A 25,350-nucleotide genomic window follows, 5' to 3' on the forward strand; every position below is an offset into this window, starting at 1 on the left:
GTCAAGAAAACGTCAAACAGTGACTGCATAAAGATTTGCATATATATATTTATATATATCTGGTCTGTATAGCGTTATTGTGTTATAGAGTGCTGATGCACTCAGACGAGTTGTGGGCTGAGCAGTGGGGCCTTGATTTGAGTGAGGCTCTGTGTCACAGTATGTACACAATGACACTCTTTCATATTTGTTCAGTGGTTTTGAATGTGATTGTTCTTTATTAAAGAGTGTGCTTCACATGCGCCAAACCGGTTAGCAGAGGGAGTGGAAGATTTTTATTTTATTCAACAATGGATCTATTTTCTTCTGTGTGTGTGTGCTTCTATATTATAGTAAAAGTGGAGAAAGAGGGGAGCTGAACATGACAGTCCAGCCCACAGAGCAAAGAGAAAAAAATGAACAGGAGGAGCATGAATAAGTGCGGTGTGGAAGGAAAAGTAGGGAAGGAGCTGGCAGCGTGTCAGGAGTGGACTCTTGAGCTCTTGCATTGCAGAGCTGACGCACTAAAGCTCAGCGAGGGGAGGGGCACGAGAGCGAACAGACAGCAGTGGCCAGATGGAGCTCTGTTTTGAAGTCCCTGACTGCTGTTAAGAGCACAGCAGACTGTCGACACTGGTGTGTATTAAGGGGCGGAAAAAAAGACATCACACCCAGCCAAAGGCAGCAATGGGTCAACGGACTGCTGTTTTCTGCAGGAGGACAGATCTTCTGTTGTGCTGTGGTCCTGCAGCTTAGTGTGGAGGAACTCTATGCAGGTCAAGGTCAGGAGGAGCCTACAACAACCTCAGGGAACTGTCCCGTCCGGCTCGTGGGACCTGCAGAGGCACACTTTGCCTAAGTTCCACTGCTTTAGCACCTATAGGCTTTTAAACTTGTACTATGGAGGGCTGCGTTAAGACTTTGAAGAGGATGTGAGGCCTGGACTATTGTAGAGAACTCCCTCAAGCGTCGGTTCCCCCAGCCTGATCTGGTCTGGTCTCAGACGGAGGGAATGGGCCCAGCCTCACTGCAGGAGGAGAGGGAGCTGGGCAAAGAGTCCAAGGAGGAGATGGAGAGTTACCGCTGCCTCCTGCAGGCTGGCTCCCAGCTAGTGAACACTCTGCAGCGTAAGTGCACATACTGCCAGACCTATTTGGCTTGTCGCCACCACAGACAGGCTTTTGAAAATGCAATTGTCTATTTGTTTCTAAGACTATTCCTCTTTATTTAATGCTGCTCTTCTCACACTATAATGCACTGTAGCAGGGTGCAGTTTATTTGGATTTATACTGATTATTTTCAACTTCTGAGAGCTATTACAGAAGGTAACTGGAGAACTGCACCTTTGGCCAGTCAGTATTATTGATGTCCGGGGTCCTGCAGCTTTCCTCCAGCAGTCGCTTGCTGTTAAATCAGCTATTTTCAGCCATCACAGATGGATAGATTTTTTTCCATAGGAATGACTTGTAGCTTTGGTGTGTGCCAGCTCAGCGTTTGCAGACCACTTGCAGAGCCATTAATACAACAAAAAGGGGCCACTGCTGTCAAATATATCAAAATTAGTAAAGTGGATGGCAACTTGTAGTATCTGTCTTTTATATTTTGAGCTACAATGATGTAGCATGGAGCAGAAAAGGATGCAGCCATTTACTACAATAATATAATTAGAAATTTGAACTTCTAACATAAAAAATGTTACTTGGGTATAGCTTTTTTTTAAATTAATTTCTCCAGGTGTAAAACAATTTAAGATGAGAGACTGAATTAGCTGATTGAACATACTACCGCTCTCTTCACGACATTGTGAATACTTTGAGATCTTTGCACTTGAGTTATTGCTTAAATGGTGGGGCTTTGCCTCCGTACGCCTCATGCCTGCTGTACAACCGTGCACTGCAATGTAGTGGTAACAGAAAGCCATCAAAAGGTCACCCTGACTTGATTATCTTGAACTTTGCATTCTTGGTTTATCTTAATCTTCTTACAGGGCATGTAGTGAAGTCAAACTAAATAAACTGCTGTATTAAACGGCATCCTTCATTTTTAGAGACATTTTACTGTCTCACTTTAGCTTGCATGAGTGTCATATTTCTTCCTTTTGACAACGTGAGCGTGTCAAAGTAGATCTATATTTCATATAATGCTCATAACACCAAGACTCAAAATGAGACTTCACTCCCTTCATTACAGTAAATCCTCCGTTTTGAGATTTCAGATATATTCCGTTTTGTGCTCATTCATGCTCTTTTAAGGCCTTTAGTTCTTAAGCCTTGGCTTATGTTTTTTTCCCCCTGCTTTTATTTCACCAAGCATTTTTTTAGAGATGTAAATTTGCCTTAAACTTCTCACACCTTGTATAGTTTCACTTTTGGCAGACACCAAAACAGTTTTAAATCCTCCGCTTGGTGTGCATCCCTCCTCACAATACCCTACATGCAGATATCATGTTTGTATTTTCTGCATAAAGCATGAAAAGGGAATCTTCTGATGCAAGTAATGCCTATACACAACTACAGCCGACAGCACAAAAAATTGTATATTCTTTCACCCGTAGCTTATCAAAAAGATTACATATAATAATGCATATGTTAGTGTAAGAGTATATGGATAAAAAAGCACAGTTACTATTTTAAATCCTTACTAAACAGCCAACGGTATCAGGAACTGGGGACAGGTCCTTGGAAGTGAAAAGTGAGCGCTTCAGTTCAAGCAAAAGCCTTACAAGGCTATTGTACAGGGTTCACTATTCAGGCCTTTCATGTCTAAAACCAATCTCGCTTTTACATGTATCCCACTGGGTAGAAAACCAAATTCTCTACACTCTTTTCTCCCAGAATTCTGCCACCCACCAGTCTAATCTGCTTAAATATTAAAAGCTTCATTTAGGAAAAAAACTCATGACCTAAAAGCAGCGTGAGGCTCGGCCTCTGTGTTTAGCGAACGTTTTGGCAACTGTAAGAGAGGGGATTTCATGCCTTGCAAGGGATTTACGAGTGTCAGCTTTTGGGGTATCTGTGATATCAGAATGAATGCAGCTTTTATGTATACCAGTTCCTTTTTTTATTTAAGTAGCATGCTGTTTGATTCCCTAACATGAACACTACTGTGTGAGTGTGTTGCGCTACTGTTCTGTCATTTTGCCTGTTGGAAAACTGAGTCAGTCGCTGGCACCAATCACTCCAGTTTTTACTTTCTCAAGTTTGTGCTGAGGTAAAAGTTACGTTCAAACAGTGTCAGCATTTTCATATTCAGATATTATCACTGACATGTAATTGTAAAAATTGACACCTGTAAGTGTTCAGCTCAATTCAATATTATTTAAGAATTAAAAAATGGAAAAGTACATTTAATGCTTGTTATAGAGCCTGCAGGTGATGAAATCGGTGAAGACGGTTATCACTGTTTGGACAACAGAGATAAGCTCCCTGCTCTCAGCTTTGTAAACACACTAAAGGGATTGGTCAGAGTCGAATCTGTTTAATCCACAATGGCAAACATTTCTCTTTCAACGTGTAAAAAGAACAGAAAAGCAAACAGAGCTTATTTGACTTTCATCTGTACACACACCCTGCAAGTCACCTGCACAGGTCATGAGATCTGTTCAGTGGGCATAAAATGCTCAAGCATTAATCCATCCGTAACTTAGGGTCACAGGGTGGCTGGAGCACATCTCTGCTGTCATGCTTGTCAAGTCACAAGTCACTCATAGTTGTCCAGATACAACTTTGCAAACCTCAACTTTTTCTCATGGAATTTCTTAAAAAAAAACAAAAAAACAACTGGAATAGCCTTTTGTGAATTGCACAGACATGAACTTAGAACCAACGGGTCAGGGAAGTCGCTCAATGGGACTTGCTGGGATGTCAGGTCCTGGGATGATTGGCAGCTGATTTCAATATTTTTTGCTTTCAAAATTCAACTCCGAATAGTTTAACAATGGCTTTGTAACGCTCGTCAGAATAATGCACATCACCAGTGGCTTCTCTAAGATCATTACTACTTTCTACTTTGGTATCTGTATGCTCCAGACTAGCAAAATGCCAAAGCATCATCTTTATGTGGAGGTGATCACCTCTGCTAATGATCACTTAATCAACTGCATTGATTAGCAGGACCTGGCTGTTTAAGGTGCACCTTTTTCATAAAATCCACTTCCTCCAGTTTAGTTTTTAATAGGTATGATATGTCATGTGTTATGTTTTTGCTGAAATAAAAAAATAACAACTTTAAGACCTAATTATCACATTTTGTTTTATTTATGTATTTCAAAATGTCCACATATATAAACTTTACAAACGGAAGAGGGCATACTTTTTATTTTGTGTGGATTAATCCCTTGTATTTATTAAAAAAAAGAAAGAAAGAAGAAGTTCATATGTTCTGCTTCTCCTGAAGTGTTCAGCCATGAGACATGATTGACAGGCACGAAGGCAATCAGTTGTGGGATTGATTACAGTGCCTGGTTGTTAGAAAAGGTAAAAGTACAGTGTTTCTACAAAATTACAAGTTTATCTAACAAAAGGCAGTTTTCTGCACAGCCCATCCTTCCATTGATCAAACACTAAAGGTCAACAGTTCATGTGCATCTACCCCAACCTACTGAATGTCTTGTTATTAGCCATTCAAGCGTGACAGTAACTTTATCTTGGATCTGTGTGTGCACAGTCCAGCTACTGGAGCTGCCGTGGCTCTTCTCTGTTACCAACACACATCAAATATTCACCGGGTACCAGTGGAGCTCACTGAGGCACGCTATTACTGCAGTTGGCTCGTGAAAAATAACACCTCCTCTTTTTCTTTTTCCTTCTCTCATGTTATTTGTATCTCTCTTCTGTATTTAATTTCAAATTTTTATGGATGAGGAAATGCTGAAATGTGAGCAAATGTTTCTGCCATGTGATCTGTAGCGTAGGGGCAGACATTAATGGCATTTAAGTAAATGACCGCTTCCATGTTGTGTGCAATGCACTTCACAAAACGTTTATATGTAATTATATTTTGACTGAGGCAACTATACACTATAGTATGTGCATGGAAGTAGAAGTTGAACATACGTTAGCATTCACACTGTGATGCACAGCTTGTCTCACTTCTGCACAACCAATTGAATGATACCTACAGTAGTGTATCAATGTGTAGATGTAAGTCTCATATGAAGTGCACACAGCTACAGTGGACATCATGGCAGGGGCAACCTTAGAGGCTTAAGAAGTTTTAATTATTGAAGAAAAACCAAGAGTATGACCAAACAAGGGACTAAAGAAAAACAATAATACACTTTGGACAGTGTCATATAAGTGACTAAACCTCCCTACATCCGAGTTAAAAATGACAAATGTTCCTTGTTGGAGCTTTAACATGGTTTCCAGTTAATGCCTTTTGTTTTTTGTTTTACGTCATGTCATTATCTTCCTCTCATCACAAGCAGGCCCTGTACTTTGCCTGTCTTTGATATCTTTGAATGTAGTGCAGCATTCAAAGAAACCTAGTTACGATTATGGAAGATCTGCGTTTATGTTAATGTTAAAGCTTATACTTATGCTTTGATATATCATGACAAAGCCGTTGCGAAATGGTTAAATTTCAGTATACCACTTTGACTTTTTTGCATTTAATATTTTGTATTACAGTGTTTGGAAGTGACAATTTCCATATCAGAAATGGAAATAATTTGTCATTGTTACTGTGGTGGAAATGTCATTTTAATCATTAAATTAAAATATTCTGTCGTGTTTCAGATACATCAATCTATGCAGTGTGATCATAATGCAAATCTTTGATAATTTACCTTTTGTAAGCAATGACAGTCTTGAATATAAGGGGGTATGGTATTACAAGTTTAACCTTGCAAACCTCTCAAATTCTTTGCAGGAAGCGATGCCAGGCTACATTTGAGGCTTTGGTGCAAACTTGTTTTTAATTCTGCTATAATCTCCAGTTGAGTTCAGGTCAGGCTGGGTCACTCCAATTCTAAAATGAAATAAAACATAAATAAAATCATATATATATATATATATATATATATATATATATATATATATATATATATATATATATATATATATACACTGTATATATATTGTTTAAAAGCCTCAAGTTGGAGGTAAAGTCAGAATGTGTCAGGGTGTGTTTTTAACAATGATTTAAAATAATCCTGTGGTCTGGGCAAGTCTGACACTAAAACGTAGACTGTTCCACAGTTTTGGAGCAACAATAGAAAATGCTCCGTTGCCTCTGCTTTTCAGTTTGGGTCTGGGAACCGTCAAGGGCAGCTGATTGGTTGATCTCAGAGCTCTGACAGGACCATGACGGTTTAAAGCTCTGCTAAATAAGTTGGTGCCATACTGTTCCCCCAACTCTTAAAAACAAACAGTCAAATCTTAAACTGGACAGGAAGCAAGTGAAGGGTAGCCAGCACAAGATGATGCCCTCATGCAATTTCTTCCCTCTGTAATCTCCACAAAACATATGACTGGATATCATTCATATAGTTGTTGGTGAACAAGCCTCATATTTTTCAGATCCCTCACTTTGACAGGGCAACTCATAAAAACTCGTTTCAGGCCTTTCAGGTCAAATGTTATGTTGATAATATTGGGCATGCTACTTTCCTCTTTCAAGTATATTTGTATCCTCTTGTAGAGGTGACTGTCCCTCTGAGCATGAAGGAAGTGGCTGGCTACATAGAGAAACAGGTGGCATACTTATCAGGTAAGTTTTTTTTCCTTCTTGTGTTCAACAATTGATATATTTTTTGTCATCTAAAGAAAGTTGTGCTTATTTCTTCCCTAGGGGGTCGTGGGGAAGACTCTAGTGTCATCATCACCCTCCCCGAGTGCTCTGCCTTCAGTGATATTCCAGAAGAAGCTTTAACCAAAGTCTTTACATACCTCACCCTCATCCCTAGGTGTGTCTTCCCTTATTTTCTCTCACCCAGTCTCCCCCATCTGCAGTGCACCAAAAAAACTTGTATTCTGAGCACAGCTACTCCGGTCTTCACTCATCCTCAGCTAAGGGCCAAACGTCCTACTGATGTCCTCTATATCAAAAGCTCAGTCTCCCTTGACACTGAGGTTTGAAAAGATTAAACTGGATCACTTCAAAGGCCTATTCCCTTTTGTCAAATTCTCATGGACATGAACTTATTTGTAGAGATGTAAAACTGATATAAGTGTTGTTGTAAAGACGAATAAAACTACGTTTTGTATGTAGCTTGTCATATGTTAAGTCATATTTAAGGATCATATTCATAGGCACTGTAAGTAGTTATACACTCTTATATTTTTACTTGCAGAACGAGGCAACCTGGAGTCAAATTTATCATTATTTTAGACAGAAGACTGGATACCTGGGCCTCTATCAAAACTGCACTTGCCAGAATAGCAGTAAGTTTGTTTCTTTTCCCTTTTTGCAAAACCTATTTCAACCTTTAGTTAGTATTCCCGGACATGTTATACATCGTGCATGGGACAGTTTGCATATCAGGATTACTTCTACGTTTTTTGCGCATGCAGATAGTTCGTTTACGTGTCGTTTAAAATTGGTTGCTGTCCTTGGTCCTGAAAACGTTGATTTTTTTTTTTTTTTTTTTTATCCAGTGAATTGGTCAGATGGTCATTTTAGGGATAATTGCGCTTTTTTTCGGCTTGGATCTACAGTACCCTTGGAAATGGTGCAGAGTTTTGAAGAGAGGATCCTCTACTCTGCCTGCACTGAATGTCCTATTGCTGCAAATGTATGAGTAAGCAAAATGTGTGATGACGCGGGATGAGATGGAGGAATGGAGGAGGAGGACGGAGGGAGGGGAAGCATTGCAGAGAGCTGCAGCCTCCATCAGGGTCGGAGGAAGCTGCATTACCTTCCGCATTTACAGCGATAAACTACTACTAGATCGAGATGGCTTCTGACACCATGACCGATTGCTTTTATCGCAGAGGAATACCGAAGATCCGGAGGAGCCCGGTAATGAGTGCCGTGCTCGTGTGAAGAGTTTGGGATGAAGTTTTTTGGGGCAGGCTGGGCGAATGCGGTATCTGGTGTACTGGCGAGTTTAACACTGCGTCGCGGTGCGCAGGGCGCTTCTGCTTTTAAGCCTGATGAATTATGGTTCCGCGTTAAATCGACGCAGAATCTACGGCATAGGGTTACGCGTCGACGCGCACCGTACGTAGCCTACGGCGTAGCATCTGCGTCGATTTAACGCGGAACCATAAATCAGCCTTCAGTCATGCGGCTGGCTCTGTGTGGAACCCACAGGGGTCAAAGTGATGCCTTTCTTTGATTAATGTTGCTCTGGGAAAAAATAAAATCCAGTCAGGAGAAACGCATTTCAGAATGCGCAGCATCATGCAGCAATCAATGAAAATTGTGTTGGAAATATATACAGAACGCTGACTACTTTGCAAATCCTGCTGCAGAGCTGACTTTTGCATTACTTATGCATGCATGATGCAATGTTTTAGTTGTCCAAGGTTGTATATAGAATAAAGGGTTTCATCTATTTACCCTGTATGGTAAATGGTTCTACATTTTATAGAAGTAAATTACTGCTTTTATCACACCATCTATGAAGTGTATTATGCTGTTAATGTACAGATGTTTCTTAAATAGTGGTATTATACAGAAGCTGAGAAGGAAGGGGTATGTAAGACAATGACTTCATGCAACCTAAAGATACATTTTGCAATATTATAAGTGTAAAGAGTGGTTCAATTGAGCCTTAAACCTATAAGGCTGACAGTAATCACCAGAGTGACAGACCGTTTGAGACCTTAAGTCTCTCCTGTCAGATCTTTGCAGTACTGGTTGTGGAATTGTGTTAGTGCTACAGGGAGATTTCTGTTTTACGCTGAATCGTCTTCACTATGCATTGTCAACCTCACAATAAACCCGTTTTTCCACACAAAGGCTTCCTTTCCTGGGAATCTCCACCTGGTCTTGGTGCTCCGACCCACCAGTTTCTTCCATCGCACTGTTACAGACATTGGCTTCCGCTTCAGCCAAGAAGACTTCATGCTTAAGATGCCAGTAAGGCAGCTCCTCCTCAGTTACCAAATATGTCTCACATCATGACAAGGTACACCTAATTCTTGTTACACAGCGGAGCTCCGTGAGTCAAATGTTGTGTGGTAAAATTGGCAGAGAACACACGCAGATTTTAACTTCAGCTTTTGTTTTAACAATTATTACAATAAAGCTTAGTGTCCTGGGGTTTTCTCCAAGTATACTTTAAGCATCAGTGGTAAAAAAAAATCTTATGTTTGATTTCCAGACCAACTTTCCTCTGCAAGCATTTGTATCATCTAACTAGTTCTTTCAAACCTCTATTGCAACATATACAAGCACTAGATTAATCTATTTCTGATTCCATCTCTTTCAGTAGGCTACTACCCTTTTTCTGATAAGAAAAGTACAAAAGATTTTTTAAGGCCTCTGTTTTTTTTCGTTTGTCTGTTTGTTTGTTTTTCCCCTTGTTTAGGTGGTGATGCTGAGCTCCGTAACAGACCTACTGCGCTACATAGATGAGAACCAACTGACTTCAGAGTTTGGAGGCACTTTGGACTACTGTCACAGTGACTGGATTGTTTTACAAACGGTAAGCAAATAGCTGGGCTCAGGAATGCAATTTTATTTTGTCCGTTATTTTAGTTTTATTAGTACTTGTGACATGTTTATGAATTTGCAGTTTTACCTACTTTACCACATTTATGTTCACTACAGGCCATTGAAAGTTTTGCTGTAACCGTCAAAGACATTGCACAGATGCTGCAGGGATTTGGGACTGAGCTGGCAGAGACGGAGCTGCCTGATGAGGCCAAAGCCATTGAACATCTCCTTCAAACTCACACTGAAAAGTACAGAAAACTCAAGGTAAGGCATCATACGTACATGATGTTTTTCTTTAATGTTAGTGCACTAATATGTTTTATAATCTTAATTGTCCTTTTGAAAGGATGCAATCAGGTCAGTTTCAAAGGAGGGTCGTCATCTTCTCTCCAACCTGGAAACCAATGGGAAGCAGGAGGAAGCCCAGTGGGATATGAAGATAGACTGGGAGACAGTGCAGAGGTAAGATAGGGACTGACCTCATGGTTCAAGAATTTGGTTTAATATATATATATATATATATATATATATATATATATATATATATATATATATATATATATATATATATATATATATATATATATATAATTGATCATCTATAACATCTAATGGAGTATTTTACACGAGGAACAAAAGAGATATATAACAAAGTTCCTCCTTTCTTCTAGACTTCTTGCCCAGCTCAGAGACATGGAGTTGGCCTTTGATGGCTTCTTTGAGAAGCATCATCTGAAGCTCCATCAGTACCTTCAGTTGGTCAGATATGAGCAAAGCTTTCAGGAGGTAGAGTTTCAGAAACTTCTGTTATTTCTATGGTTTATGCTTATTTGAATGCAACACAGACAACCGAGCACTTTGACCACCAAGTACTGGGTTGTTCACTGCGAAGGAGAAAACATTTATACATCTATAAAGAGTGGATTGTCTTACATTACCGTATTGTTAAATTGAGGCAGTATAAAATTTGACTTTTAGTTCACAATAAATACAATTTCCGCCTTAGCTCTAAAACTTAAGACGAAAAGTAATGTAAAATCGAGTCATTGAGTCATCTGGCAGAGAAAAGGTTCACCCAGTCTGTTATGTCCAGTTCTAATGGGTTAATGTGCTTATCATTTGGAAATACTATACTGTTTATGGTGTCTTTTTGTTTAGATGGACTTATGTCTGGAGCATATCATGTGTCAGGAGAAGGAATTGTCTTTAAATGTGAACACACTGGTCCAAACAGAACAGGCTCTCAAAAGGCTTGATGACCTGGAATCAAATTCACAGGTTAGTGTTTCCCAACGTCAACGTCTGATCTGCTGTTTGTTGCATCTTTCCAGCAACCAAACATCAGAATGACCCTTTATTTTCAAATGTAAATGAACTACTTCTTTTTATATTATGACCTACTGTTTTAATACATTACTATATATATATATATATATATATATATATATATATATGTATATATATATATGTATATATATGTATATATGTATGTATATGTATATATATATGTATATATATATATATGTATATATATATATATATATGTATATATATATATATATATATATATATATATATATATATATATATATATATATATATATATATATATATACACATATACATATACATATATATACAGTATATATATACATATACATATATACATATACATATATACATATATATATTATATATACATATATATATATATATATATATATATATATATATATATATATATATATATATATGTGTGTTTTCCCTCCAAACGAGAGGTAATTATATAACTTGTTTGGGGAGGTTCCAAAATGTATGTGCATTACTGAGCCCGTTTTCTTAGCAGGGGCATCTGGAATTTTCAGAAGTATATAGGCCTGACTCCTTTCTTCTTGTGTTTCCTCTTTGCTTTTATCAGGAAGTTATGTCTCGAGCCCAGATCATCATCCTCCATGGACATCAGTTATTGGCCGGCCACCACTACGCCATGGCTCTTATTATGCAGCGTTGCAACGAGCTTCGCCACCGCTGTGATACGCTGGCTGCTGCTCTGAAGACCAAGCACTCTCTTCTTCTTCAAACACACCAGCTGCTGCTCTGTCTGGGACAGGTATTGAGATAAATGAATTAATGTATAAATGTGTACAGTGGAGGCATGGATACATTATATTTGCATATTATCCTACACCTCTCTGCCCTCAGGTCCAAACGTGGTGTGATGAAGGAGCATATTTGTTGGCAAATCAGTTAGTTGATAAGTTCCAGTCGAAGGATGGAGCCCAAGCTGCTTTGAGAGACATAGAGATGTTCTTGGAAGGGGCGCCGCCTTTGCTAAATTCAGGTCTCGACATTCTGGCTATCGAGTATGAAGCTGTCATAACGCCTCAGCTGCAGGTTTGCTGCCACAACATTTCACTGCAAGTGAAATTCAAGCCACATAGTCACTGGTTTTGGATTTCTGATAATGTTCTTCCTCTTTTCCCTCTCTGTGTTTTAACATCTCTCTGTTAGGCTCAGATTGAGAAAACGGTGGAAAAGCATGCAGCGGTGCAGCAGATGATCCAGAACCGACAGGCTTGTCTCAGGAAGCTGGCTGATAAACATGTGCGACCGGTCCAGCTGGTGGCGCCCAGGCCGGAAAACCCTGCACGCTCCAAATCCCCACTCTTCTCCCCAAAGCATGGTATGGCAAAAACTCACACATTCACATTTACAGTACTATATGTGTTTATGTGTCTCATTTAAAACAGAGAATTTGCCCCCTCATTTGTGTTGTTATGCAAATATTGATCTTCTGTGATCTTTTAAGGGTGTTTATTGGTGCATTTAATGTCTACTTTGTTCTTTGACCAAGAACAAAGTAGACACAGTAGCATGAGCTGCACTGGGAAATACCAGATTTATTAAGACTTGTGTACATTAAACAGCTTTTTAGTTTCACATGTAAAGTGTACATTTTTACTGTTTGCCTTGGCATGGGAGAATATAAAAGTAATGCTCTTTTGAGGGTGTCTATTGGTGACTTTAATGGGCCTTCAGTTACAGTATTAGGGGAATATTACTGTACATATGCATCATTTTGCATATAATAGGGAAACCTATTATCACTGATAACTTGAAATCTTCATCATGGTTGACTACTACTACTACACACACACACACACACACACACACACACACACACACACACACACACACACACACACACACACACACACACACACACACACACACACACACACTCAGATAACTAAGCAAAAAGGGTCACGTTTACGACCAGCAAGTCCTCTTTAGGCTGCTTATTTTCACTTAGGGTCATAAAAATATAATTTATTAAGATTACATGAGAGCACTTAAATTATTCATCCTCTCAGCATACTTCCTCGGAGAACATGGAAGAAAAAGACTGTGAATTACCGTACCATTTAATGAGCTCCTGCTGCTGCTGCTGATGATGATGATGATGATGATGATGATGATGATGATGATGATGATGATGATGATGATGATGATGATGATGATGATGATGATGATGTGATTTTCACAGGTGATGGTCTGAAGTTCACATTTGACCTTTCTCTTCCTGGGAAGAAAGCATCCAGAAAAAGTCCCAACCCTAGAAAAGTAAGTAATAAAGACCTTTTTTTTTTACTTCCTGTATTTCAAAAGCTGTTTATTAGAGCAAAATGTTCTCATGTAATTCTTCTTGTTTGCGCTAATAATGACTTTGCTCCTTCATTAATTCCCAATAGAAGAATCAGTGCTGACCTTCTATGGTGTTTTCAGATAGAGGTGATTCATGATTTCCAGGAGAGCCGGAGCTGTGTGTTGTACAATCTGGATGGAGACGACAGTCCAGACCTCTTAAAGCGGTGAGCAGTTAGTTGGCGCCCGTCTGCCCGTCTGTCCTGCTTTTTGTGCCGTTTGCTCTGTTATTCTCTTTGCTCAGTGCTGACAGTGCCCTCTGGCCCTCTCTTCTTACTGTGTTTGTGTTTGTGTCCATGTTTACGTCACAGTCACGTGATGAGGGAACTCATAGAGACTGAAAGAATTTATGTGGAGGAGCTGCTGTCCATGCTAATGGTACCAAAACACATTCTCACGTGTGTGTGTGTGTGTGTGTGTGTGTGTGTGTGTGTGTGTGTGTGTGTGTGTGTGTGTGTGTGTGTGTGTGTGTGTGTGTGTGTGTGTGTGTGTGTGTGTGTGTGTGTGTGTGTGTGTGTGTGTGTGTGTGTGTGTGTGTGTGTGTGTGTGTGTGTTTGTGTGTGTGTGTTTTCACATATAGTTTTGTAATTTCCCCCTGCTCGCATATTTTTGATGAAGTTGGTCTAAATGATTCTGTTCCTGTTAAAAACGCAGGGTTACAGGGCTGAAATGGATAACCCAGCTCTGGCGGGGCTTCTGCCTCCAATACTTCGCAGTAAGAGAGACATTTTATTTGGAAACATGCCTGAGATCTACAATTTCCACAGCAGGCAAGTAATGAATGCCTCAAATTCAAACACATATAATTAGTACAGACTGTACGTCGTTGTCAGTCCAAGTAAATGTTTAATATTATGTTGGTGCAGTTTAATAATGTTAAATAGCACTTTTGATTTTTAGAATTACTACCTTTTTTTTTCTTTTTCTTTTTTGAACGAGCTCAGTCCACAGAAAATGCAAAGACAGAGCATATTATCATTTAAGCCACAGAGGTCCTTGTGGAAGAAAATCATGACCCATTAGAAGAGACTTTTCCTTCCAGTTACCCACAAAAATGTTTTCTGTCAGCTTTAACCCATAAAATATTTAACAACACTCTCCCATCCAAGTAAGAACATGATATACCTTCAAAAGATGTCCACGTTCTTTAGTGTGTTTCAAATATCTTTGTGATATTTTTGAAAGAGTCATTCATCACAGAAATTCAATATTCCTAAAGTCGGGGGTATTTTTATTACAAGCTGTAAAGCCCTCTATCCTAAATCTTCCAAATAAACTAAAACAAAAAATTCTCACAAGGATCTGCAGTCTGATGAAATTATGGCTTATTTTTGCTGACAGGCGTCCAAATCTTTATAATGTTTACACTGGTGGCTTCTGCCCGCCATTTCCCCCACTAACAAGTTGTTAGTGGTTGGTGCTGGTTTTAAATTGAAAATTGTTTACATAATTATTATTAGCATTTTGTTTGCTATATAATGAGATTCATAAACATTTAGCCAAATTTAGTGGAGTTTTAGGATCCAATCGATTCTCTGTACCAGAAATGTCTGGTGTCGGTTACATTAATGACACATTTCTGGGAATGCAGGATTTTCCTCCAGGACTTGGAGGGATGCCTGGAGGCTCCGGAGAGGGTGGGAGCCATTTTTCTGGAGCGGGTGAGATGATACATTTTTCTGTTCATCATAGCCTTTTTATATTATGGTCATTTATACTTTTTATAGAGTGTATCATGATATCCAGAAGTGTCCTTTCTGTCTCTGCAGAAAGAAAGTTTCCAAATGTACGAATGCTACTGTCAGAATAAGCCGCGTTCTGAAGCTCTGTGGAGACAATTCTCAGACTGCGGCTTCTTTCAGGTCAGCTTGAAACGGATTTATACCTTTGCAACAGAAAAACTGTTAGAACTGAAGGGTTGTGCTCTGCCACTGACGAGTATTGTGCACTCTGTGAATAAATGTGTCTTATGTGGTGTAAAGGAATGTCAGAAAAAGTTGGAGCACAAACTGGGCCTGGATTCTTACCTGTTAAAACCGGTTCAACGCCTCACCAAATATCAGCTGCTTCTCAAGGTGAGAATGACAGGTCTTTTTTCTCCTTAAATTTACCTCTCCTAATCCAACATGTCCATTAAAATGATGTAGTTTTAGGTGCCATATTTGTATTAGGCTTTACATGCTCATGTGGATGTAAAACGTTCCCTGTATTTGTCACACGTCTGTGTACCAGGAGCTATTAAAATACAGTCCAGATTGTGAAGGCACGTGTGAGCTGCAGGGGGCGCTGACGGCCATGCTGGAACTGCTCAAATCAGTCAACGACTCCATGCATCAGATTGCCATCACTGGATATGATGTAAACAAATCCATCTCTTAACTTTGTTTCCTTCCTGAGTATCTTAGATGCATTTTGCACGCTCAAACAACAATTGCATTGGCAGCAGCTTAAATGCCTCTTTTCCCTCCACACAGGGTGACATCTGTGAGCTGGGCCGTGTGCTGATGCAGGGCTCGTTCAGCGTCTGGATCAGCCATAAGAGAGGTCCCACGCGCATGAAGGAGTTGGCTCGCTTCAAGCCAATGCAGAGACACCTCTTCTTGTACGAGAGGGCTCTGCTGCTCTGCAAACGACGGGAGGAACACGGGGATAGCAGTGACAAGACCCCCTCGTACAGTTTCAAGCACTGTCTCAAGGTGCTTTTGGGTCTCTCTCATAGAGCAAAAGAAGTCAGTCACATTTCTGAAACAATGATGGATGAAAATAAGTTATGTAACAAGCAGAGTGACAGTCATATAATTAACAAAATTAAACATCACCCCAGTCTTCTTCACAGCTGTTCTGTGTAAGCAGATATTGATCAGATATCAATCTCAGGTGACAACGAATGACTGATGATGCCTCGGAAATGACCTCTTCTGGCTGCTTCAAAGCAAATTCTATATAATTTTACAAATGCCCATGATCATCAGTCAGCCAAACTAATGTATGAAATTTAGAGGCTTACAGCCTGCTCTTTTAATTGAAGTCTTACTAAATAAACTGCTTGGTTGCATAAGATCACACCTGGAAATGGCAAACTATTGCTCTACAGGACTAGGAAAATTAGAATATTGTGATAAAGTTCTTTATTTTCTGTAATTTAAAAAAACAAAAATTTCATACATTCTGGATTCATTACAAATCAACTGAAATATTGCAAGTCTTTTATTATTTTAATATTGCTGATTATGGCTTACAGTTTAAGATTAAGAGTCCCAGAATATTCTAATTTTTTGAGATAGTATATTTGAGTTTTCTTAAGCTGTAAGCCATGATCAGCAATATTAAAATAATAAAAAGCTTGCAATATTTCAGTTGATTTGTAATGAATCCAGAATGTATGACATTTTTGTTTTTGTAATTGCATTACAGAAAATCACAAAATTCTAATTTTCTGAGACAGTCCTGTATAAAAGATCATGCCTTTCCAGCCTCTGCTCCAACAGACTGTTGGAGATGGCGCCACCATGGCATTCTTCATTAGTTTGTCGACTGGCACTATGATCACATGAGTTTAGTGTTAATCATTCCGGTCTTTTCAAAGTCAAAAGTGACCATAACTGAGGGCTCCAGTGTCTCACAAACCCTCATAAAGGATAAAGTAAGTATACAGTAGATGATCTGTTCCCCTCATTATCCTGCCGCACAATCATAGATACAAAATAAGGTGCCAAGCCGACATCTTTAGCTGATGAGATTACTCAGACGGCACAGCGGGTCTCTCCACTCCTAAGAAAAAAAAGCTGACCTGGCTCAAGCCACCCTCCTTGAAATGCCAAATGCGCTTGTATGGACAGCACAACTAGTTAGGACTTTAGGGTGCTTCAGAAATGTCAAAGGTGTCCTGACGTAGCATTCATGCAGCCTGCTCTCATTGGAACAGCTGCACCTCAAAATGTGGCGCTTTGGCACTTCTCTTCTGTTTTGTGTGTTGATCTGGGAGTGGGGTGCCACATCTGGTGTCACCTCAGCAGCTGCAGCCCTTGATTTATTATTTAAGGTGTAGGAAGGAATCAGTCCCACAGCGGAGGTGTGTGAGTGAGAGAGACGAGGCGAACGTGAAGGAATGATGTAACCTATGCGCTGCTCGTGCTGCTCGTGCTAATGCTCTTTGTTTGCTTCTTGGCAGATGACTGCTGTGGGTATCACAGAGAATGTCAAGGGAGATGTGAAGAAGTTCGAGATCTGGTACAGTGGCAGGGAGGAGGTTTACGTTGTTCAGGTACAGATGTTTGAATACATGAGCCGGTTGATATCTTATTCGGTGTGTAGATTTAAAGCCATTTCAAGTGGGCCTGCAGTGAATAAAACCATTTAATCTATTAAACAGGAACATTTTTTGATATTGTCATTATGAAGTACCACAACTTTGCTTTGCCTTTTATCAGAGACACATTTAATTATTATAAACTGTAAAGCAGGGGTATTCAACTAGATTCGGCCGGGGGCCACATCTGCAAAAGGACTGTATGGAGAGGGCCGCACAATTTGAAAATGTGGGGGTTTTCAAAATGTATTTTGCACTCAAAGATGAAGACTTATGTAAATATACCGGTAATACATTTGTATTATACATTTGAATATATCTAGTTTACATATGAATTATGTATTAATTGTCTCCAGATTTAGTAATTGTGAATGTTATATATAATATTCAGATAAAGAAATATTATTTTGAATGCAAGTTCATTTTGAAACCATGCATTGTGCAAACTTAATGAAGTTGATATTGACCTACTTTTAATAAAACACGCCATAATGACAAACCACCACTTTCCACCAAGATTTCCTTATTTGAATATTATATTAAGCATTGAGCACAACCATTTTAGTCCATAGTAGCCAGTTATAAAAATATTATTTAAAAAAAAAAAAAAAAAAAAAAAAATGTTTTTTTTTTTTTCAACAAACACCCCCTTTTTTGAAATATGACCAGGGGCCACATAAAAGCTCCTGGCGGGCCGCATGTGGCCCGCGGGCCGCCAATTGAATATCCCTGCTGTAAAGGGTGGCCAGAAAGAGATGTAAAGGTTTTGTGATCCACACATCTGTTATTCCTCAGGCTCCTACGGTGGAGGTGAAGATAGCCTGGCTCAGTGAGCTCCGTCGAATTCTGACCAACCAACAGAAGCTGCTTCGAGGTCTCTAAGTTCATACGGGCATCTTAAAAGTTCAGAGCTGTGCTGAATGAGATGTGGTGGAAAACTCCTCGACTAGAGGCTGAACCCTTGTGCTCATCATTTCGTCTCCCCGCAACATCCTGCTCCTTTCTTTTTACAGATGAAGCATATCAACATGGCCAACTGGCTGAACACATACCACTGTCTCCACCGCCCACGGAGAGGTCAGTGTTTTTGCTTGAATAAAAGAAACATCAGTGTTTAGCAGGAGAGTGTTGGCAGATGTGGTTGCACAAACTCACGTGGAGTCATAGTGCCGCTACAGTCTTACACCAGCTCCAAGCTGGGGATGAATGTGACCATCAATTCATGTTGCCCACGTGCGAGGCCTTTTGTGTGGCGTTGTGTGACAGGGTACAGTCGCCTCTCTGTTCATGTTCAGTGCTGTCCAGTTGCCTATCCCCACTCCTCCCGTCCCGTACCTGCAGGGGCATGCGGCCGTCCAGAGGGGTTCCCAGGGGCTGTCTGCCGGGGCTGGACTTTGTCTCGCTGTCGGCCGACGTGTTTCTGTGCCTGCGGTCCCGGAGCCCCCGTCCCCGGAGCCCCCGGCAACGGCCCCGGCCGCGCCCCCGCCACTGCTCCAAGCGCCACTGACCTGCTGTAACGCTCAGTGGTAAACTCAGCCTGGCCCAGGCTGGCTCGCCTTGCCTATGGCATGAGGACCGAAATCCCTCAGGCTGCTGTGTTTGCATACTGATCGTCAGCTTTTTACAGCTTCCATTCTGGTCCATAACTGACCCCCTTCTCTCTCCATGCTGCACTGGTGTCTCAGCAGGTCATTCATGGCTTTAAAACATCTTTATGCATCCCAGTTTTGCTATTTTGCATGGAATGCAAAGGACAAAAAAAATTTCAATTTCATCCAATGAATTCTCTTAATTTCCCCTTTTTTTTTTTTTTTTTTTTTTTTAAAGATGGGGCTCGTTTTTTGAGATCTGATCAAGCAACTTTAAAATTTGTTTTTCATAAATGTTCTAATTTAAAACCCACAGAGGTGTCAAAAGTATTCACATTCATTACTCAGGTAGAAGTATAGATACTAGAGTTTAAAAATACTCCTGTAGAAGTTGAAGTATCAACTCAAGTTTTTTACTCAAGTAAAAGTATAAAAGTACTGGTTTCAAAACTACTTAAAGTGTAAAAGTAAAAGTAATGTAAGGGGGAAAAAAGCCATTAAGGACAAAAGCCATTGAAAATGAATGTATCTTAGTATAATGCAAATATATTAAAGAAGCATATATGTGTACTATTGAGCATTAACATGTGTTTCAGAGAGCAGCAGATATGATGACTAGTATAAGTATTGTAATGGTGCAAAAAGTCAAACTTCAGAGGCATGTTATCATTTATCCTAACCTTTATTGGAATGTACATCCAAGTTTAGTTGCAGGAATCTGAGGGAACGGATGTAAGAACAAAACTGGACAAGAACATCTGTGCCACAACCACAACCAAATTCACAATTTAACTGGGTAGTTTTTTTTAAAGGCGGAAATGAAATAGATTAACGGGGTTGTTTTTAAAATGTAAGGAGTAAAAAGTACAGATAATTGCGTGAAAATGTAAGAAGTAAAAGTAAAAAGTCGTCTGAAAAATAATTACTCCAGTGAAGTATAGATAACCAAAATTTCTACTTAAGTAAGGTAACGAAGTATTTGTACTTCGTTACTTGACACCTCTGAAAACCCACTCCTAAAGTGACCATAATCTCTAGATTTGGATCTTAATAAATCGAGACCAGCTCTTCTCTTGTGTTGAAACATCCAAACCCCGTGTGGGGACCCTGCTGGCAGCTTAGAAATGTACTTTTACTTTTACAGAGAGGCTTGCCAATGGCTGTTGCGTGTTCTGTGCTGTCTTGCCGGTGCCTGAACGGATATATGTGACTGTATGAAAAACAACAGGTCAGAGTTGTTCTTGGCACTGATGTGGGGCCATGTCTACTATATGAATCCGGATCATGAAGCTTACCCCAGGTGTTCTGGCCGAGGACAACATCTGTCCTGAGCGTGATCGGCTTTGTGCCGCATGTAACTACAGGTGTTGTTTTATGTGGGTTTTTTTCCAGCAAACAGCAGAGGGTGTCAGTGAGCTCAGAGGAGACGGAGTCCGGCAGGAGCAGTCCAGACCTGCAACCTCGCTCACCCAAACACCAGCACAACCGCAGGAGTGAGTAAACCTCATCCTCACACTTTTGTCCTAATCAAGTAGATACTTAGTAACTTAGTAACAGAAAATGTTGTGAGAACTGATGAAAATCAATCCTCCATTGCACTCTGTTGCACCTCTGTTGCTGATTTCCTTCCTGGTTTCCACCTTCAGCAGTTCAGGTGTACTTTGACCTGAAGAACCAGGTACATCGAGGACTGTGGGGGAAAAAGGTCCAGCTACTGAGATTAGCTTTTGATTCTACGTTCTTGTTAATTTCCCAGTAAGTGACAACTGGGTTATCTCAATGTCGACATAGTTACTAAGTATCTACGTGGTGCTATAGAAGGTGTAGCATTCAAAAAAATGTGTTCTTCACCTGTGACACCATGTCTGTGTGTGTGTGTGTGTGTGTGTGTGCGTGCGTGTGTGTCCCAGGCTGGCCCGGAGCTCACCACTCAGTAGACATCTGCGAGGGCCTGGAGGAGTGGTCTGGGAGTCGGGACGTCCTCCACCCATCTGACACAGACGAGGATGTTTTGGTGCAGATGGTAACATTTAAATTCCATTTAGTTTCTTTTAAATAAGATCATTGGAAGTCTGAGCTTCATCCAATAAAACTCATCTGTGTTGTGCTGGTTGTAAAAAAACACATTTGGTTGCCAAAAGTACAACAGAAGTGTTTGTTTTTATCTTTTTGGTATATAGAGTAACGGAGTACCAGGGAAAGAAAGAAAATCACAGCTTCCCCCAGAACCCATTCATCACTCCACACACGGCCGCTGTATTTCCACTCTGCGTAAAATATTCAATGAATGGAAATGACATCTCTGTGTAGACTAAATTTAGCCTATAAGTGCAATACCTTAAAAGTAGCTCAATATTTATTGATATTTATGGAGCAAGTTATATAAACCATTATTCTTTCATAACATTTTCACTGTAACTTCACTGAAGAGATTTGAAAGGTGCTATAGGACATTCAGGCAGTTTATATAATATTCATTCATATGAAAGTGATGCTAAATTGGTCCACAAAGTAGTTTCCACTAATACATTGCTGTCATTAGATGAAGTGACCTCTCCTTATATGGTTAAAAACATAATTAACATACAGAAAATCAGACTTTTTATAGTTTACAAATGCACACACAAACAAGTGAAAATCCTGCAGCCTTCATGACACATGTTGTAACCCCAACGAGGCCTAGCCTGTGAGCTTTTTTGCACATCTGGCCATCAGGATACTTCCCTGAGGCTTAACTGAGCTTTAAGTGTTAAAAGTGGTACAGATTAGATTCATATATCTCTACGATCCAGGTTGGTTCTCAGTATGCGTGGGTGGAGTTCCTATAAATGTAAAGGCAAATCCATTTCACACGTGGACAGCAAAGAAAAAACAGCTGCTGGTTCATGGTGCCTGCCGTTGGTCATGTTCAAGTGTCTTTGCATAATCGAGCTGATTTAAATATACATCCGAAATTGTCTTTTGAAAGTCTTGCTTCTTTTTTGAAAAATATAATTTCTCATCAACTGTGCACTCTTATGAGACAATGTCTGAATTTTCTTTTCAAGGGACCTCTGCATTTTTAAACACCTATGTTTACTTTAGTTGTTTCCATCTGTGTCAGTCTCCAGGGAGGTACAGAGCGTTGGCTGACTGCCCCCAAAACGGGCCAGAAAGCATCACCATCAAATGTGGAGATGTCATCCAATTACAATTTGAAAACGGCAGGGGGAGCTGGTGAGTTCTCTGCCTCATCTGATGATCAATGATCAGCAAAAGTGTCTTAAAAAACACTGAAACCTAGTTTTGTGAAATGATATATTTTAAGTTGATCAAATGTCTCCTCTTTTCTACACTCTCTTCATTTACCATCCTGATACCAGGCTGGTGAAGAATCTCAGTCGGCGACAGGAGGGCTTCATGGCAGCTGCCACCCTGCAGCTGCTCATAGGAGACAGCAGCCGGGAGCACTCCTCCAGGCTGGGGGGTAAAGAAAACTCACGCACTTGTTTGTTTAGTCACACCAATTTCATATCTTTGTTTTTAGTTTTTTAAGTCTGTGTTATTCTTGCAGACCCGGGAAACCTGAAGATGAGAAAGCTGAGCTCCCCATAGAAAGAAGAGCACAGAGCCCCGGTCTTATCTCAACCTGTAGACAGTGAGCTAACAACTTCTCTCAGCACAGTTCAGTCATTAAAAAAGGAAATGTGGAAATCCAGACCTACTTTTCTCCCTCAGCTTTTCCTGACAATATCCTGAACTAATCTTTTTGGAGAGGCGAGGAGCGTGCGGGCACCAGCTCAAAGGCACATCAGCTGTTTAAGCCCTACTGGACAATCAACGGTCTCATCTGGGATCCTGTTTGGTCTTCCTCTTTTCTGACTGGTAGTTGCTATCTTTTCCCTTCGGCGACCCTTCTTAGTCGGATTATTCGCGGGGGGTCATTTCACACACTGTGAACTCTCTTATTCAAGCTCATGCTTGAGGTTGCACCGCATCGAAGTGACTGTGTGTTTTCCTGTCTGGCTCGGTGAGTCCTGAATGGATGGAAACCCAAGAACATTTGCTTGTGAAATGTCTTAAAACGGGGACAATGGCATATACAGTGCAATTTTTAAACGTTTAGTGAATCTCACTGTTTTCATTTCTTTTATAACGATTTCACATTTTTATTTTTCTTCCACTCTTCTACAGTTTAAGAGTTCAAATGCCAAAATGTGCCATGCCATAATGCCTTTTTATCCCCGTTCTTTTTTTTAGGATGTCATATACTGTTTGCTTTGAATGACCTCAAGAAAATTCAATAGGCACTTTAATAAGGTGGAGCTATAGTGTTCATTTGGGGAAGGTGGGTCCGTTGGTAGAGCGTTCGCCCATGAACCTGAAGGTCAGTGGTTCGAACCCTAGTTCCTCCTGTGTCCACCAAAGTGTCCTTGGGCAAGACACTGAATCCCTGTTTGCTCCCGGTTGTCAGGCCAGCGCCGTTGTATGGCAGCTCCGCCGACAACCGGTGTGTGAATGTGTGAATGTGTGCGTGTGTGGGTGAATGTCTACAGTGTAAAGCGCTTTGGGGCTGTAGGAGTACAGCTGGAAAGTGCTATATAAGTGTAAGCCATTTACCATTGATTTAAAAAATGGTCTACTGAATGTGTCCTTTGCTTGCTGCTTTACCTATCTCACTGTGTATCTTCATTCCTGCTGTGCTCCTTTGTTTACTCTTGAATGTACATACGATGTGTTTGGGAGGGAAGACGTATATCCTTTGCATGCAGGCAGGCAGGTGAGGCTTCAGCCAATGAGAATGTATTGCGCAGAGGAGCATGATGGAAATTTATGGCAATATATTCCTTCCAATGTGCCGGAGACAAATGGAAGTCGCCACTGAGCGTGAAATGCCATCATTTTCCACAAGATCTTCTGAGAACTACCCGTCATTCAGTGCTGACGAGGACGAGCGAGGCAGAGCGAGGGAAAACTGCTGCATGCATTCAGTCATCACAGGAGCAGACTGGTTCCTCCTCTACGTCACGGCTCAGTTAATCTCTGCTTTGCCATTAAAAGGGATCATACGGACATAAAAAATATACCCTCTTTGTCAAACAGTTAATTAAATATTGATTGCAGACTTAAATGATTTTCCACATCAAATCGAGGCCCTGGTCAGAGGGCTGCCTTTGATACGCTGCGTTTGATATGGAAATGAGTTGGGAACGCAGCAGGGGCTGCTGCACACCACACATTTCCTAAGTTGCTCATTTATTTATATTGCTGCTCTTTTATTCTTTCATATTATGAGGTATCTGTATATTCCCAAACTGTCCACATATTTACACGAGCTGCGCCTGACTGCACTAGAGCACCCCGTTTATTTGTCCTTTTTAGCTCACAACATTGACATGGGTTTTATTTGTTATGTCAATCCAAAATGCTGCAGAATTTGCACAGATTTTATAGTCTGGAAAAAAAAATGCTTTAAATAATATGAATCCTGGTGAGCCAAGTAGCCCACAGTAAGCTTGCTGCTAAACATCTCTTTATGTTAAAATGCATGATAACTGGGCGAAGAGCAGTTTCTTATAAAACAGCCCATGCTCTGCACTTTTTGTACAGATTTTGTTCTGTAGGAAGTATTTATTGTCATAACCTCTTTTTAAAAGTAGGCTAATTGAAATTATGAAAACATTTTAACATGGTGATATTTTTGGCTAAAAAGCTTTTGGTTGCAAGATAATATTTTAAAAAGAAAAGAAAAGAAAAAAAAAGCACTTACCAGGGGACAGAAGTGCTGTTTGCTGAAACTGTTTGTTTAATCTGTGCATTGTTGGTATGACTTGAATTTTGTGTCTGTTTATTTTACAAAGTGCATAATTAATGACGATGCTTCTTAAACACACCCATATAGAATACTCTGTATATTCTTTATAATACAACTTGCTTTTGGCATTATTTCACTTTTCGTCTTTCTGCGTAGTTCTGCATTTTCTTTCATGTGTGCCATGTACTGCTGTCTTGGTGCAACAGTATCCAGAGACTGCAGTGCTCAGGTAAACCTGACTGTGTGGACACGTTGTTGTTTGCACATTTTGGAGTTTGCTTTGTGTCCATATTCAACAATCACATACTACATTGAAACACAGATTGTTCTTTTGTTGTACATATATATATATGTATGTATGTATGTAT

The 25,350-nt window shown here is 40.1% G+C and overlaps 1 protein-coding gene across 4 annotated transcripts; it reads left to right on the top strand.

Annotated features, from left to right (window-relative positions):
- Nucleotides 1-588: 588 nt before the first annotated feature.
- Nucleotides 589-25,293, top strand: mcf2a (MCF.2 cell line derived transforming sequence a). Of its 4 annotated transcripts, XM_061725596.1 has the most exons (31): nucleotides 589-1,106; nucleotides 6,622-6,690; nucleotides 6,772-6,886; nucleotides 7,274-7,364; nucleotides 8,887-9,006; nucleotides 9,458-9,574; nucleotides 9,700-9,849; nucleotides 9,932-10,047; nucleotides 10,257-10,371; nucleotides 10,744-10,863; nucleotides 11,504-11,695; nucleotides 11,788-11,979; nucleotides 12,097-12,268; nucleotides 13,133-13,209; nucleotides 13,372-13,457; nucleotides 13,602-13,668; nucleotides 13,945-14,060; nucleotides 14,882-14,951; nucleotides 15,060-15,152; nucleotides 15,273-15,365; nucleotides 15,523-15,648; nucleotides 15,765-15,986; nucleotides 17,462-17,554; nucleotides 18,395-18,473; nucleotides 18,613-18,676; nucleotides 20,581-20,681; nucleotides 21,099-21,211; nucleotides 22,292-22,404; nucleotides 22,551-22,654; nucleotides 22,742-22,825; nucleotides 22,906-25,293. In XM_061725596.1, the coding sequence occupies exons 1-30, from the start codon at nucleotides 992-994 to the stop codon at nucleotides 22,780-22,782; spliced, it is 3,342 nt and encodes a 1,113-aa protein (XP_061581580.1). In that variant the 5' UTR covers nucleotides 589-991; the 3' UTR covers nucleotides 22,783-22,825; nucleotides 22,906-25,293. The 4 variants fall into 4 exon arrangements, with proteins under 4 accessions (XP_061581580.1, XP_061581578.1, XP_061581581.1 ...); XM_061725594.1 differs by having other exon boundaries at nucleotides 22,742-25,293; XM_061725597.1 differs by lacking the exons at nucleotides 22,551-22,654; nucleotides 22,742-22,825; nucleotides 22,906-25,293 and adding an exon at nucleotides 20,835-20,943 and having other exon boundaries at nucleotides 22,292-22,401.
- The last annotated feature ends 57 nt before the right edge of the window (nucleotides 25,294-25,350 follow it).

This window comes from Cololabis saira, chromosome 7 (assembly GCF_033807715.1).
Source record: "Cololabis saira isolate AMF1-May2022 chromosome 7, fColSai1.1, whole genome shotgun sequence".
Taxonomy (NCBI): domain Eukaryota; kingdom Metazoa; phylum Chordata; class Actinopteri; order Beloniformes; family Belonidae; genus Cololabis; species Cololabis saira.

Coding starts and splice junctions, on each gene's coding strand:
- mcf2a (XM_061725594.1), top strand. CDS start 992: ATGGGCCCAGCCTCACTGCAGGAGGAGAGGGAGCTGGGCAAAGAGTCC. Junction 18,474..18,612: donor CCAACAGAAGCTGCTTCGAG/GTCTCTAAGTTC, acceptor TTCTTTTTACAG/ATGAAGCATATCAACATGGC. Junction 21,212..22,291: donor AGGATGTTTTGGTGCAGATG/GTAACATTTAAA, acceptor CATCTGTGTCAG/TCTCCAGGGAGGTACAGAGC.